The 12595-nt window shown below is 52.1% G+C and overlaps 1 protein-coding gene across 1 annotated transcript; it reads right to left on the reverse strand.

Moving 5' to 3' along the window:
- Positions 1-9517: 9517 nt before the first annotated feature.
- Positions 9518-11316, reverse strand: LOC104314863 (adenosine receptor A3). Its single transcript, XM_009914554.2, has 2 exons — positions 10982-11316; positions 9518-10389 (listed from the first exon to the last, which is right to left on the reverse strand). The coding sequence occupies exons 1-2, from the start codon at positions 11314-11316 to the stop codon at positions 9774-9776; spliced, it is 951 nt and encodes a 316-aa protein (XP_009912856.1). The 3' UTR covers positions 9518-9773.
- Positions 11317-12595: the final 1279 nt, after the last annotated feature.

The following is a 12595-nucleotide window of genomic DNA, read 5'->3' on the forward strand; positions in this document are numbered from 1 at the left end:
CATTAGAAAAGCCGAGTTTTCTACTACGCTGAGAGATCTGTGTGTGTTTTGCTGCAAATAGTAAAGAAAAAGAAATCCCTTATTTTTTCCTAAGGAACCAAATAACATCTCTGAGTTAATTGTAGAACAAAAGAGGCCTTGATTTCTGCCATCCATCATGGAAAGGGCTGGATCCAAATATACATAAATTAAAAATAAAAAGGTATAAACAATGCTTCCTTCCTAAAGAGCCTCCTTGGTAAACCTGGACCCCGACACCCTCCCGAGCCCGGCTGCCTCCAGCTCATCTTCCTGTTTGCGGACCCTGCTCCGGCGCGGAGCCAAGCTCCCGGGGAGGCTCCGGGCACTTTGTACCTTCTCAGGACCAGTTCCCTGGAAAACAGTTTGTTTTCAGTAGCATCTCAGATCAAACAAAGACCAAAAGGCTTTCCTTCCTCCCTGGCACCTTCGTTTGTGACTGTCCTTCGTTTTCTGTCCCGGGAAGCTGTTGCCTCTCGGCTGGGTGAGCTGGACACCGAGCCTTGTGCCTCCTCTGCTCCGAGCCGCACCGATGTGTTTTATTGCAAAACAGGACCGAACTCCCCCGCAGAGCCCAAGCTGGAGGGACCGGCAAGCGAGTGCTGCTGCGGGAGCCTGCGTGGGGGCACTGGGGGGGCTTGGGGGACACGGGGAGCGCCGGCCCTGCGGACGCCCCGACCATGCAGTGGGACCGCTGCGCCTCTCTTGTTTTGGAGCCATCGGCTCCTTACCCCTTCAAAAAGGGCCTGTGGGGTTTTGTTTGTTCATTTTCCTGTGAATTACCGATCCTCCGGGGAAAGCCTCTGCTTCCACCTCCGAGAGGATTACAGCAGCCACAGAACCAAATCCCTCTGTTCATTACACCCATGTAAATCTAGGGTAAATCCTTTTAAGCCATTGGGGCCACTCTGGGCTTACCCGGACATAAATGGCCATACTATAAATAAGACCTTGGTTTGATTAGAGAACTAAAGGCAGGAAAAAAGCACTTAAAAGATATCCAGGGGAAATATAAGCTCCCCGCCCCCCTGCAAGTAGTTATGCTGACAATGATGAATTAGTCCATGAATGCCAGTCAGAGAGTGAGTCATGTTTCATAAATAAATTACACAAAGATGTTCCCCATCCTGGAGTAGTCACCCACAGCAGATTTCCACAAAACACGACAGGTGAGAAGCCAGACCTGGGGGAAGCAAAGCACACCCGGAGCCCACAGCCTTCAGCCAGGAGGCAACCGAAGTCCTGCTGGTCCTGACGCAAGCACCCCCAGATCCTGAGGTGGGTGACATCTCGCTGGGCTCCCTGCAGCTGCATGGCAGGAGGGGACTGGCCGGGGCAATAGAGGGGATGGAGAGAGCTGAGAAAGGGGTAATAGGACTTGATTAACCCCTCCCCAATGCTCATCACTGCCCCTTGGGGACTTCAGCAGCATCCAGACCCACATGCCATGTGGCTCAGAGGAGGCACAGCATGATACGATCCCCCAGGAGCTTGTGTCCCTGCGCGGAGAGAGCCCGAGCTCTGCACGCTTCTCACGCTGCTGCTACTGTACCCGTGTCTGCATAGCCATAAGGCCCCACTGCCTTACACGGGTCTTTCCTTGGGCAGAAACCAAGCATTACCAGCTTTGTTACTACTATTAATAAAAATAACATTCTGCATATGATGAGCATCTTTCATCTTCACAAGCTGCAGCGCAATTGTTTTGCTCTGCAGCCGCCCGGGATGAAGGCGACTGTCCCCGTCCAGCCCACGGCACCGCTGGGCACGAGGGTGGAAGGGAGGGTGAACTCCGGTCAAGTACGCAGAGAGTCTGGAGAGGCTGAAAATAATTGTCTAACTTGAAAGGTAGCCAGGGCAAAGGAGCCAGCAGTGCTATTCAGAACGCATTCATGGGCTTTTAAATGACAACAAACGGCCATGCCTTCAGTTTGATGTTGGATTGAAGAGGCTGCATCTTCAATCGTTTGTCTAAATTTTGGATTGTCACTCAGGCAAAAGAAAGGCAGGCATGTATTGTTCGAAAGCGAGCAAATGCTTTGCAGACCTCTGTTTAAGTACCATGAATACAGCTTGTTTCTGGAGGACTTTTTAGAGCCCAGCTGCAGTCTCTGTGTACACCTCCATAATAGTCATCTAATCCGGGACATTTGTAGGCTGAGATGCAGCTAAACATTCAAAATTAAGAATAATTCAGTGACCCCATATTAAGCACGTATCTTCATTATGGTTGATGATAGAGCCACAAATTTCGGGCAGTGTCTGTTCAGCCCTTGTTGGAGACAAACCGATATGGAGAAGCTGCTAAATGGGGTTTACACCCCATGTCCTCACCCCCCTGCCCCGGGGCAGGGAAGGGCAGGAGCAGCAGCGAGTGTTGCCTGTGCTGGGCAGCTTGTCTCCTCCAGCAGCTGCTCACCGGCGGAGTAGCGGCACTTTCCTCCTTCTCTCTTTTAAGAGAAAGAGGCTACTGTAAGTTGCAGTCTGCTGCAGCTAAATAATTTGCTGGTGGTCAAAAATAAGAGCTGGGAAGAGAACTCAGGCCCTTGGCTCTGGCTTTTCACCCCGTTGTGTCTCCCCCAGCCTTGCCATACTTAGATGCAAAATTATCAGCAGAAGAGTTTATAAAACGTCAAAACAGTTTCTCTCACGTCAGCTAGACAATTTGTATAAATAGTGCCTCTTTAAAGAATCTTCTGCCAGCTCAAACCTCCCTTTAATCTCCTTGTGATTTATTGTATGCTATTTTTATGGGATTTTAAAACAATCTCTAATGAAGAGCGAGGACAGCAAGTTCTGTGCTGTGCAGAAGAGTCCTCAGCGGTGGTGGGTGCGTGGCAGGCACCGAGCTCCGGCAGGATCCTGTGTTAGCTGCCACCTGCCAGGTGCCTGATAACAGCCACGCAGAAAGGCTTTTAAAAAGAAATTGAGAGGTAATTTCCTCTCACGTTACATGGGAGGTGAATGCTCAAAACTGCTATCGCTTGATGGGTGATGTCTCTATATTGCTGTGCAACAAGTTGGAGAAGCACCTCTGGGAACGAAACATTCCAAAAAGCTGCATTTCCCAAGTGTTGCAAAGCCACTTGAAAGAGCAGAAGAAATCATCTCGGAGTCCTGTTTGTTCTGCAAAATGAACAGGCTATCACATGCCAAGTAGGGTCAGATGAATATGAGGAGAATTTCTGGAGAATATCAGGAGAAATTCTGATTTACAGGAGACTGGGCAGGAACAGCCCTTGGCTGGGATGCAGAAGACAGCAGCGTTGCAATGGCACTACCCGCAGGGAAACGGGGCGGCCAGCCTGGTCATTCGCTTTGCTAAACTGGCACTGCTGCATGAGGGAATGATGGGGTTTGTTCAGAGCTCTGCTGCTTCAGTACAGGGACCCGGGATGGCCACAAGCATCAGGATATCTCACTCCAGTCGCCGTTTTCCTCCCCTTCTGCCAAGTTTGTCGGGGTGTGCTGGGCACCGGTGGAGCAGCTCTCCAGCAAACCCGCCCCACACACAGAAGAAGGTGAAGCTCATGCCACAGCGGTAAATGCTTCGGTGCTGGCATTACCTGGGCTTTGCCAGGCCTGGGAGAGCTGCCAGCTGAGAAAGAAAAGAGCCCTGCAGGTTCGGGGGGATGCAGCGACTGCCCACAGCCTCTCCGGCAGCACAGGACCAGCATCACACGCACCCTGCCTCGCCAAACCCAGACCCAACACCAAACCGCAGCCGGAGGCTGGGGGTGTCGAACCCAGGGGTAGGTGCGCTGCGGCAGCGGCAGCTCCCACGACGTGTCCTTGGCTGCTGGGATGACAGTGTGGCACAAAACGCAAAGGCAGCGCTGGGCTTTCTGCCCGGCTTCTCCGGCATGAGGCGAAGGGGTGGGACAGGGACCAGCCCACTGCTGTGTGATGTGTGGCAGCACCAAAAGTCATCTGGTGTTAGTGGGGAAGGGAGAGGAGGGCTGAGACCGTGGAAGGGTTCTGGCTACTGCACAAATGGGGATCAGCTGTTTGCGGCAGCCCCCAAATCCTTTTGGCCCGTAACTAATGGGTCAGCAGGAAAAACACAGCGTGATTGATACAGTTCACTTGTGGCCCCGGGTACTTTGAGAAAAAAGGAACAGCCTTGGGCAGGGAGAGCTGGATAACCAGGGGGAATCACTGCTCCCATGGGCTGGGAAAGATCACTGCCGTGTGGGTGAACAGATTTGGCATCAAATGGGGTCCTGTGCCGGTTGCTCTGCCCTGACTGGGGCTTCACCCACTCCATAGCCGCACCCAAAGAAAACCATAAAAAACTCCAATTACAATGCAATTAATTTTGAAACACACAAAACTATCATTTGTCCAAGCCCCTGTCCCTGCGTTCCAGGGGCTGACAACAAGGAGCCGTTTCAAAGCTGCAGCTGCTGCGTCCCTGCTGTCTGGCGGGCAAACCCACCGAGCCATACTGGTTTGACAGCCCTATCTCCCTCCTACACAGGCGCTGCGCTCCCTAACAAGCTGAGCGAGAAGAGCAAACAGATACACTCACTCCCAGGTTTCAGGAGGTTTAAAATCCAAAGCCACATAATCCAGCCAAGCAAAACCACATAGGGAGCGTAAGTAAGTATCGCACCAGTTCTTGCCGTTTTCCAAGTACAGGTTTCACTTCTGGAGCAGCATCTCCCCCTGCCCAGGCGCAGGGCAGCGAGAGCGGCTGGCCGTGCCCGCAGAGAGCAGCCCAGCAGCCGCTGCGGCGAGCACCCTCCCGGGGAAGGGATGCCATCCCCGTACGCGGAGACGACTGCTGCGGGGGAGATTTACTGGCCCCCTGGACTTAAAAGGAGCGAAACTTTTCCTGCAGCGGCTGTGGGGCAGGAGGTGACAGCCTGCTCGGGAGAGGTGCAAACCCAACTTGGCAGGCAATGTCTCACGGCAGCCTCCCCACTCACCCAGCATGAGAGTTTGGGCCATGTTTCCTGCCATTGGCAGGTTGTCGGCGTGTGCTCGTCCCCACCACGGTGCTCTGTGAAGCCCGGGGAGCGATGCCGGTTGCTCCGTTGCCACCGGCAGTGTAAAACAGCGGGGAGGAGGGATGGGCTGTCTCTGCAGGAGGTGCCCAGGTCGCCACGCGTGCTCCTTGAGAAATCAGGCAAAGCCACAAATTGCTGTCTCCCAGGAATTAAAATACCGAGAGAACGTCCGCGATGCAGGTTATCCTAGTGCTGCCGTGGTCCTCCTGGCATTAACACTTATTACGACCACCGTGACCTCTCCTGCTGTCAGACCCTGGGCCAAGGCTATCCCGGAGGGCTGCGGTTGCCCGTGCCGTGGGCTGCCCGTGCTGGCGGTGCAGGGGCACAGAGCGGCGATGCAGAGGACGGGGGTCAGCGGCAGCAGAGGCTGGGGGGCTCCCACGCTGCTGCACAGCCAGACATGGCTGGGCACGGGCATCGGCACGTCTCGAAGCACCATATGCCAGCTCCAGCCACCACTGTGCTATCCGAGTTCAGCGTTTTACACGCTCTCTAGCTTTACTGCTCTGCTTTAAATAACTTTCAGGACCAGCCAAGACTGAGACTATGCACTGCCGTTGCACTGGAGAGCAGTGAGCAGCAGATATACATTTGCACCTTTTCTGGCTGTTCAAACACCGCGGGTGAGTCACCAGGAGAAATCCTCTGATTTCCAGCACAGTTCAAGCTCAGGGAAAGGAACGTGGAAGGGAAGAAGAGCTTTCCAGATCTGATTCTCCACTGACAATTTGCTTTTGACAGGGGTTGAAATCATCTTTGGAACAAAATCTGGATTCTAAGGACAGTGAACTTTGTCTTTCAGCAAACTTGTATGTGTACCAGGGGGGAGAGTTTTCTTCAGGTTTTCCCACCTGTGAGAAATACTGACAGCATTTTTTTTAACATCGCTGTGCCCCCGTATCCAAAGGGGCAGGTGAAACAATGCCCAAATGGGAAGTTTCAGAAGGAAACCAAAAGGACCCTGCTCCTGTCCAGTCCTTCCCAGCTCACAGAGCACTCTGTCAAGACCAGATTGACCCTCCTCTTTCCATGGACGGGGAAACTGAGGCATAGAGCAGTGACGTGACATTGGTCACCAAGGCCAGGCTCCAGACTCTCATTCTGGCTCGTTATTCACCAGCCCACAATCCCTCTCTGTTAAACCAGATGTTACCCTGCTTCACATTCACATCCTCTCTCTGCTTTGCTTTCACTTCCTTTCAAGGCAGGGAAGAGCCAGGACAGCACTCGCCACTCACCACCTCTTGCTTTATGAGCTGCTGCTTTTTTTTTTTCCTTTAAGGTAAACATTACATTTTAAAGTCCCAGAAAAAAACCCCTCCTCCACACCTCCTGGCACAAGAGCAGAAGTAAGGAAAGAGAATGCAGTATGTCGATGCCTCAAAGCGATGAGGCCCGGCTGCAGCCGGGGCACAGCGGTACCATGCGAGTGCAGGCTTCGGGGGGCCGGCCGGGAGCCCCAGGTGGGATGCACAGGCAGGGTACTGCCTGCAAGGAGGCTGCCTTTTTCTCCCTGCAAGTGTTTTACAGCCCCACCAGAACAAAGGCGGCTGTCGCTGTTGTTGACTCACAGGATAAGATCATTGTTGCGGGATTTTTTTTTTCCCCTGCATCTCTGTGTCACTTAGAAATATTTTTTTTTCTAGAAAATCTGTTCTTCTCCCCTCCACCCCCAATGTGAGAAGGGAATCTGTGCTCAAAGCCACAGCTGAGATTGCAGATAGACCGTTCCCTTCCTGATCCTTATCTCACCAGGATGTAGGAGGACCCTTGGGGAATAGCTGGAAGCCTTTCACTGGAGCCATCCAAGAACCGAGCAAGCTGACTACAGCCTTTAAATGGCAAATCCATCAAGTGGTCGGGGACCAGGATCTGAAACGCTGTTTAACCCCATCGAACTACGACATCCCTGGGCTCTGCCGCATGGGAGCCACCCTGGCACACAGCCCGACCTGCCCCGGGCACGGGCTCCTCCTTGAGCCGCCTTCTCCGCAGAGCTCTGCGGGCACTGCTGCGTCAGCTAAATAACATGATCTAAAAATACACCTTCGAACCCTAATCTAAACCGAAGCCTTAAATTGCTGGCTCTCAAACTTACTCCAGCTGCAACCCACTCACAGGCGGGTAGCTTTGTGTGACAGCAAAGCCACGGCTGGGTTTCTCTTGGTCTGCGAGTGCTCCAGGGATGGCCCCAACTGGGCAGGCAGGAGCAGGGGACAGGAGAGCCAGCTGGATGCCACGAAGCAGGACTGGGAGTAAAAGGTGGGGGGGACAAAGAGGGGTCTGGTCCCTTCCTCCACCTCGGGCTGGGTCACACCAGCACTTCTGTTGGAGCTCATCTAGAGGAGGGCCATGAAGATCATCAGAGGGCTAGAGAACTCACAGTCCCTCCTGCTGCCAGCTTTACCAGCCTGCACAAGGCGGCCTGCTTCAAATCACAACTCTTTTTATGAAAAAGTATTACTGTATGTGGCAGCAAAGGCATCCAAATACTCTAACCACACCGACACAACTAGCAGAAGGTTTATATATTATGGCAGCATATATTTATGTGTATACACATGAGTACACACAGAGAATATAGCCATGAGCAGCGATAAGTGGAGGATTGTTAAGCACCGATGTACGGAGCTCTGCTGCCTGAGCTCGGCCATATGTTTCCCTAAGCCTCTCGGCAGGAGCACAACACATGCTTACAGGAGCGCAATTTGGTAAGAAGTAAAGGAGGGAACCCTTCGGTCGGTATCTGGGGTTGGATGCCTGTAAACAAATAGAGAGAAGGGGAGGGCAGAGCTGGTTTCCATGCCAAAACACTCCCTGATCCCACGCTCCGGCCCCACTTGGCTTCTCTGTGCAGGGAGTGTTTAATCACTTTGCAAGCTGTAAAAACCTCCAGCCCAGTGTTTCCTGATGCTGGGGCTGAAGGATGCAGTGGGAGAAGAGCCGAGCGCCCACGGAAGGAGGATGCAGGGCCACGAGGAGGGACGCAGCATCCGCAGCAGCCCAGGGCATCCCTGGGCTGGGGGTGACGCTGCGCTCATGCAGGGCAGAGACAGCGGAAGGGCAGAGGTTCGTCCTCCGTTGATGACAGAGGAGTTGCAGCAGCCCAGCAACCTGGTTCTGTCATATTTAGGACAGGAAACAGATGCTGCCTGGCAGAGGAAACATCTGAAGAAAATAAGTGCACCTTGTGCCTTCCCCAGCAGGAACCTGGTGGGAACAGGGGGTGCTGGGTGGAAACGCCCCGATTCGGCCCCAGTCAGGGCAGGTGCAGCTCAGCTGGGTTTGATGGCATCACCCTCGGCTGCATCAGCGGGGATAGGGGCCCAAAGGGCTTTTTTTCCTTTGGGTCTTTTATTTCTCCTTAGAAGCACAGGGAGCTGGGGCAACGAAAGCAGGGATTAGTCATGTACCTGCTGGGGAAGGCGATGGTTCCCTCCTCTTGCAGTAACGCCTGCAGCAGCCCCTTGTGCGATCTGGCCTGAGGGTCATGAAATGAGCTGATGAAGCATTTCTCACCTCACCTACAGCCTGGGAAACATGGGCTCAGTGTACCGCACAGTCTGGGTACGAAGCAAAACCCCTTCCCTCTGCTCAGTGGCAGGTTTCCAGTCCCAGGTCACACACCTGCGCAGGCACAGGGACACAGGTTTACTGAAGACAGGCTAAGAAAAAGCTATGGGACAATCTATTGTATTAAATTTTATGGGCTGGTGAAACAAAACCTTGCGCAAAGGCTGCTCGATTTCCTTCTTTTCCAAAGCACCTTTCTGTAAGCGGGTGCTGCTGTCTCATTGAGCCAGATCAGAGTATTTTTGGACCATGAAGCACCCTCCTGCCAGCAGCTGGCCTCTGAGCCCCTCACCCAAGCCCGGGTCCTCTTGACTGCATTTTGCTGTGCTGCTCTTTGGGCAACCAGAAATCCGGCAGCCAGGGTCCGGGCTTCTTGTTACATCCTATAGTACCTTAGCATTTATAGAGAGGTTTGTTCCGTGGCAACATACCAGAGCGTTTCACTGTAGCTCCACCAATTTGAGAAACAGTTTCCTTAAACAGAGCGGAAAAGACAAAGCAAATACTCTTAAAGGAAGAGCCGTTAGCAGGGGCAAAAGCAGTGCCAAAGCCTAATGTCAGCTCTCGCTGTCAACCTGCGCTTCGCTGCAGGAGCCCGCCGGTGGGCTGCCTGCAAGAGCCTTGCGCTGCATTTCACCGACAGTCGGAGCTTCTGGCTCCTGCCCCAGCAGCTGCAGAAATATTGGGGCCAGCCCAAGAGAGAGGGTCGGGGATGGGGAAACGGGTACCCGGGAGGCTGAGGAAGCCCCGCATCGTGTCAGGGCACCAGCGGGGACCCGGACCCGCGGGGAACCGCTGCCACCTCCCGGCAGCTGCGGGAGCCCGGGCAGGCTTGGTATCGACGGAGAAAAACCCCCGTGAGCAGGAGCAAGGCTAAGCTCTCCCCCGCACCCAGCTACCACCCTGTTCCAAACCTCTCACACCTTTTGCCTCGGAAATGCAAAGGAGGGAGTTTGTTTGGGGAGTTCGCTAGGAACCTGCACTCGGCATTTCGCTGTCCAGAGCTTAATTAGCCGAACACAGAAACATACACACAATTGTTGCTTCAGAACACATGATCCAAGAAATACGTCTCGGTGCCTGTGCCATTTCCACCCCACTCCTGTTGTTCCCACGCTGTTTCAGCTGTTGTATCCAGCCCGGACAGACTGAGGAGCGGGGCACAGCTCAGACGGTGCTGGCTCCCTGCTCCGGTGTGTGGTCTGCGCTGGAAATAACCAACTCCGACTTCTGGAACAGGATGTAAGTCCTCAGAATGAAAGCGTATGTTTCTTTGAACTTCTGTATTTTGAAGGCATAGACGATGGGGTTCATGGCTGAGTTGGCGTGAGACAGCAGGATGCCCAGGTACATCAGAGGCTGCGGGATGGTGCAGGAGGGGCAGAAGTACAAAATGCAGTTCAGGATGCCCAGAGGCAGCCAAGACACTGCAAACAAGAAGAGAATGAGGGACAGGTATTTGGCCATTTTGTATTCCTTCCCACAAACTGTTCCTCCTCCTGGAGGACCTGCTGAGCTCAGGCTTAGTTTTATCCACATGATGTAGAAAATCTTGGTGTAGAGGGCACACATGATGAGCAAGGGAAGGAGGATCCAGGTGAAGAAGCTGAAATACACCACATAATCCATTCTCATCACAGCCAAATAGTGACACTCGATGTAGCTGGAGCTGCCCACGTGCTGGTTCCACCCCAGCATGGGCACCAGCCCCACCAGCACAGACAGGATCCAGCAGAGTCCCAGAATCACACAAATCCTTTTCTTTGTGACGGCTGTCCTGTACCTGGGTGGACAGGAAGCATCAGCCATGTTTGATGTTAAAAAAGAATACAATATTCAGGAACTTGTGCTTTTAAGCACTCATTTCTGGTTGGTCTAATTTAAGTTAAGCACAGTTCTGTGCAGTTGGTCCTTAGCAGCTTCTGATACTTAAAATGCATTTTGAAACTACAGAGGAACCCCCAAACAGTCACCGATCCCTTTTAAATGACAACCCACAGATGCAGGGTCAAAGCCTTTCCTCAGAAATACTGGTTCATTTTGACTTGCATCAGTAGAGAAATATGGTTGTCTCCCAGGGGAAAACATAAAGACCACCATCTTATTCAGACTTCAAGCATATACACATTTATGAGCAACCCTTCCCTGACTCTATGTAGCTTAAGATTTTCAGGCACTGCTGAATTTCCAGGAGTGCCCAGACTGCTGGTGCTCCATTGCCTACATTTTGGGAACTTCTGCCTTTGCACGAGTTTCTCTCAGAGAACTGATGATGCGTGGGAAGCCCTATGATGCTGCAAATAAGGGAGAAGGAAAATATAAGGGAGGAGAGAAATGGGGAAATATGATGAGATGGGACCTTTGCCCAGACTCACCTGGTTGGCAGCTTCACTCGCAGGTACCTGTCGACTGCGATGGCCAGGAGAGACAGGATCGAGGCGTGAGAAAAGATCATCATCAGGCAGCACACGAACAGGCAGGAGTAGAAATGGATGATGACTCCCAGGCTCACCATGACGGCCAGCGGCATGACAAGGATCCCCATAGCAATGTCAGTGAGTGCCAGGGAAACGATGTAAAAGAAGGTGGTCTTCTGAAGAGCTGGGTTCAGCTTCACTGCCCAGATCACCAAGGCATTGCCCACCACTGCAAATATCCCAATAACAGACTCTATCGTGATATAGATCACATCCAGGTTGCCTACTGACATTTTGGATATCTGAGGCTGTTTACATCCAAAATTAAGAAATGCTGCACTGAATTCTTTTTTCCCCCTCCAACAGCCAGGTCAGAAGCCAGCTCCTCCCTGATCTGCCTTAAATTAAGTCCCTCACTCAGAATTTTGCACACTTTCCAATCTGCATACACAACTCTTTAAAGATGAGTGGAGCAAATTGTCCAGGAAGATCCATTTATCAGATCCTCTACAACACATCCTGTAACATCTTTCTATCCTCTTGAGGTTTCAGCACATTTATGCATGCTTTTGTGGATGAGTCAACTTTTTATAGTGGCAGCATCACACTATGAACAAACCACAGGGGTTACCTGTTGCATGTGGTAATTTTGCTAGTCTATTTTAACTCCAAACACACCCTCTCCTTCCCAGCTGGGTGCTCTGTACTGCCTAGTAGGGTGAATTAGCCAATGCACAGCTCTACAGCATTGCAACTAGATTGCTCTTGAGCTGCTTTAAAGCCTGCTCAGTCTATACTACACGCAGTATGTAGCATCAGAGAAAACACGGTCAAAGGACCTTGAGTGATCTAGTCCATTTCCCCGCCACAAAGAAGGGGTGGGGAGGGCAAATGTGAAGACACTCAGCTGGATTTTGGGTGAGCAAAAGGCAAATGGAGGGAGAAATATTTTGTTTTGACTCTTTTATACAAGCTGCTCCCCTAAGGTCCCACGCCGTACCAAGTTCTTGTTCTCAGGCGCTCCATTTACAGCAGGCGCAGGGCAGCAGAGGAGGTGTCGTGGTTTAACCCCAGCCAGCAACTAAGCACCACACAGCCGCTCACTCACTCCCTCCCCACCCAGTGGGATGGGGGAGAAAATCGGGAAAAGAAGTAAAACTCGTGGGTTGAGATAAGAATGGTTTAATAGAACAGAAAAGAAGAAACTAATAATGATAATGGTAACACTAATAAAATTACAACAGTAGTAATAAAAGGATTGGAATGTACAAATGATGTGCAGGGCAACTGGTCACCACCCGCCGACCAACACCCAGCCAGTCCCCGAGCAGTGATCCCCCCTGCCCCCACTGCCCCCAGTTCCTATATTAGATGGGACGTCCCATAGTATGGAATACCCTGTTGGGCAGTTTGGGTCAGGTGCCCTGGCTGTGTCCTGTGCCAACTTCTTGTGCCCCTCCAGCTTTCTCGCTGGCTGGGTATGAGAAGCTGAAAAATCCTTGACTCTAGTCTAAACGCTACTTAGCAACAACTGAAAACATCAGTGTTATCAACATTCTTCACATACTGAAC

Source organism: Haliaeetus albicilla, chromosome 26, assembly GCF_947461875.1.
Source record: "Haliaeetus albicilla chromosome 26, bHalAlb1.1, whole genome shotgun sequence".
Taxonomy (NCBI): domain Eukaryota; kingdom Metazoa; phylum Chordata; class Aves; order Accipitriformes; family Accipitridae; genus Haliaeetus; species Haliaeetus albicilla.

Coding starts and splice junctions, on each gene's coding strand:
- LOC104314863 (XM_009914554.2), bottom strand. CDS start 11,316: ATGTCAGTAGGCAACCTGGATGTGATCTATATCACGATAGAGTCTGTT. Junction 10,390..10,981: donor CGAGTGAAGCTGCCAACCAG/GTGAGTCTGGGC, acceptor CTGTCCACCCAG/GTACAGGACAGCCGTCACAA.